The sequence below is a fragment of the Electrophorus electricus genome, chromosome 14 (genome assembly GCF_041902795.1).
Source record: "Electrophorus electricus isolate QZ-2024a chromosome 14, ASM4190279v1, whole genome shotgun sequence".
Classification (NCBI taxonomy): Eukaryota; Metazoa; Chordata; class Actinopteri; order Gymnotiformes; family Gymnotidae; genus Electrophorus; species Electrophorus electricus.
Genome location: NC_137510.1, coordinates 2,666,740 through 2,670,000, shown reverse-complemented (window position 1 = coordinate 2,670,000; position 3,261 = coordinate 2,666,740). Strand labels below are relative to the sequence as shown.

Genomic DNA, 3,261 nt, shown 5'->3' with positions numbered 1-3,261 from the left:
GGTCATTAATAAGACTTACTGAGCAAAAGACGTGACACTGACTGACTCTAGATGCACACACTGCTGCACTGCTCAGGTAGGACACTTTACCACTTCTGTGACTGAACAAGCCAAACTCACCTCATGGATGAAGTACACTTTGGCTCCCACGTAGATTCCCATCCGCACCACGGCCCGCACGGCAGCGTTCATCCCTGCTCACACAACAACCAACACACACGGCAGGTTATATGGAGAGGCCTGGACAGAGGGCCCTGTGTCTCAACGCAATCCCTCCACCCCTGGGGCACCTGCTGTGGCTCACTGTGCAGACTGAACTACACGTGACATTTCACACTACTTGAAAGGCTTCATTAGTTCTCATCCAGACACTCCACAGCCCACAAGAAGATGAGTGCCATTGCAAGAGAAGATAGAAAGAAAGTGGATGTGGAGGTATCCATCTGTGTTTGAGTGCATGTGGGCATGTGACTGTGTGTTTGGTTTCTCTGTTCTCATGCCCTTGCGCCCTTCTTTGGTAAAACTCAGTCTGGCTCCTCCTGCATTGTCTTACCCTGTCATTCAGAGCCATTTGAGGAAGTTAGCCTCAACACACAACAAATTCTTGGTAAAATGGAGTCCTGATAACATACTGCCTGGCTTCTTCTGTCTGCCAACCTGCCACACACTGAAACAGTAGATGATGTGTAATTGTGTTACTAGGCAACACCTGAAGACAAACCAACACAAAACATTAGCAGTAGACAGCCAACACGGCATGGTTCTTCAAGTAAACACTGTTTCAGACTGAGAACAGAGAGCAGAAATATCGACCAAAGCCACCGTGGTTCACAGTCTTAAACACCTCACAACGGGAAAATGTGACAACAACCTTTGATCAAAAATCAAAAGCAAACTGCTATTTTGAGAAGGCCCAGATGTGAAATCATAAAGGTTTTACCCCCTCAGGTAACCGACATGTAGCCTGCCCGTGAGATCTAATATGGCTTCTGGTACAGGATTACATAAGTGCAGTCTAAAACCACACCAAGCAAACATGGTTTCCCCATATTCATATTTTTAAATGCAGCCACAGGTCTTGGATCAGAGGCCATGTGTGTGTGTGTGTGTGTTTCTACAGCTCTCTGCATGGCTCGTACGTCTGGCTTCTGTGCTGTCTGTGCACACCGAGCACCACCTCCCACTGCCCTGCTGAGGGCTTCCTGTGATGTCATCAACCCCCGATGAGGTTCAGATCAATACGAGCCACTGCGGTATCGACCCACCGCCTTCCTCACGTCCGAGGAGGCCACAGGGTCACATTAAGCTCACACCAACGACCCCAGCGCCACACTGCTATACTTGGCCATCAGCTGCCTCTGTGTTACTGCTAATAAGCAGGCACTAGTGACCTAATGACCTAATGGCGGCCATTATGGGTGCGGCAGGTGTGGCAGGCCTGAAGTTACGCTAACGGCCGAAAGAAGAAGGTGGCAGGAACGGAGTCTCCTAGGCAGGAAAGCATCAGACCAATTCAGAAGATTTCTTACTCACATTCATTCCAAAATTCATAAACAAATGTTGAATTCTGCTAGATTCTGACCACTGAGACAGAGCTGTCTTCTTTTTTTTTTGTACTGTTACTGTCACAATAATGCTAGTGAGCTTTTACAAATTACGCCAACTGAGGTAGAAATAAATATTGTTACTGACAGACGCAGCAAAGAAGGCACTTTCCTAAGCTCTCTCAGTTATGTCCCCAAATGGTTAAGCAGCTTTTAGTCTCCCGCTGCACATGCTGGGTGGCACTACCTCTGAACAGGAAAGAAACCCAAGATCTGTTCAATTTAACTTAAAATGCTGTAGGTGGTCGAAACACATCATACACTGCTGTAATGTTACAATCATAAACTGTGGAGTGAGTGAGTGAGTGAGTGACCGACCAAAGGGGAGGCGCATAGGTGGCACGTTTTATAGTACGGTGCTAAACCTTTGCATAAATGCGGCTTTGCTGACTGCAAACAAAACAAAAAGACTAAATAAAATGCGTTTACAAATATGATGTCGACATCTTATAATAGAATATCGCACGACCCAATGGTGGAATGTACTGGTATGAGCGTATACACCAGTAAAAAGAAAACGCAATAAAATATTCTAAAATAACGCGGTAAAACTGCCCCGACGTCGCTCTGCTGGGGGAGTGAGTCTTTATTTTAACCCGATAATGAGGAGCGCGCACACGACGGTGGGTTTCCTATGACGCAGAGGGCCGCGCGCTCGGAGGTGACTGCAGCTCCTCACGTACGCCTCCTCTCACGCGACCGCGGGCGTCCCCCGATGATGGGATCATGTCGCGCTTCCACCTCCGAGACGCGCGCCGGCAAAAGAGTGGAAACTCGTAATAGCGCGTGTGCTTCAGTCGTCGACACACGGCCGGCCGACGAACAACTTCCTGGTTTCCAGCACGCAAGATAAGAACTGAAACGGGGATAAAAGTTTTAAAACCGAAACGGGGCGTTTTACCGTATTGCACGCGAGCAAACGGGCGCGGAGAAGAACGTACGACATGCGACGCGACGGTTCGATGGAGACGACCGGCCTCCGCAATGCGGTAGCGTAGAAGGATTCCCAACGTTAGGGGTCCTTGGAGGGGGGGGGGGGGTAATAGGCTGGGGCATTTAGTCAATCACACACCATGCGCACGTGAAAACGACACGGGAAGATGCCGTATAACAGCGCGTGCAGTCCTCTGAAACGTCCGACTCAGCTCGCACACTTGGGCCATTTATACCTGGCCGGTCAACCTGTCTGTTGGCTCGACGCATCAAAATAAAGACATGACAAAAATCTAATTAAAACAATTACATCCGTTTGGAAGTATACGGCGTTAGACACATTTTACTGCCTGTCGGAAGTGCGTTTTCATCTATCTGGTGCCCTCCACGGAGGCGTCCGCGTTTGCAATGTCACGGAGCACACACTCACACATACGGAGCACACACACACGGAGAACGCATACATTCACGCGGCCCGGAGTCCCCGTACCTTGAGCATCACCCCCGCTCGTCAGAACCGCGATGGCTTTGCCCGCGCCGCTGAGGTTCTCAAAGAACTTCTTGTTGTCAGGCTGCGCCATGGCACGTCCCCAGAGATCACAGTGTAACGAAACGCAAACAGAAATAAATTAAACGCTATAAAATTGTGCCGGTTGAGGGACAGCGTCTGCCCCCGCTCCTGTATCGCTGCGCCCGCCTGTATCCGTGCGCGCTCCGGCGCGTC

The 3,261-nt window shown here is 49.7% G+C and overlaps 1 protein-coding gene across 7 annotated transcripts in view; it reads right to left on the bottom strand.

The window, feature by feature from the left end:
* pfkpa (phosphofructokinase, platelet a) overlaps positions 1-3,261 on the bottom strand; it is a 19,606-nt gene extending 16,345 nt beyond the window's left edge. For 6 of the 7 annotated variants that reach the window (XM_027020011.3, XM_027020010.3, XM_035530776.2 and 3 more), the window contains exons 1-2: positions 3,028-3,260; positions 121-194 (exon numbers count right to left, since the gene is read on the bottom strand). In XM_027020011.3, coding sequence (XP_026875812.2) covers positions 121-194; positions 3,028-3,118 — 165 coding nt within the window. In that variant the 5' untranslated portion in view covers positions 3,119-3,260. Of the gene's footprint in view, positions 1-120; positions 195-3,027 lie in introns of all 7 variants that reach the window. The other variant, XM_081696140.1, reaches the window with a different exon arrangement.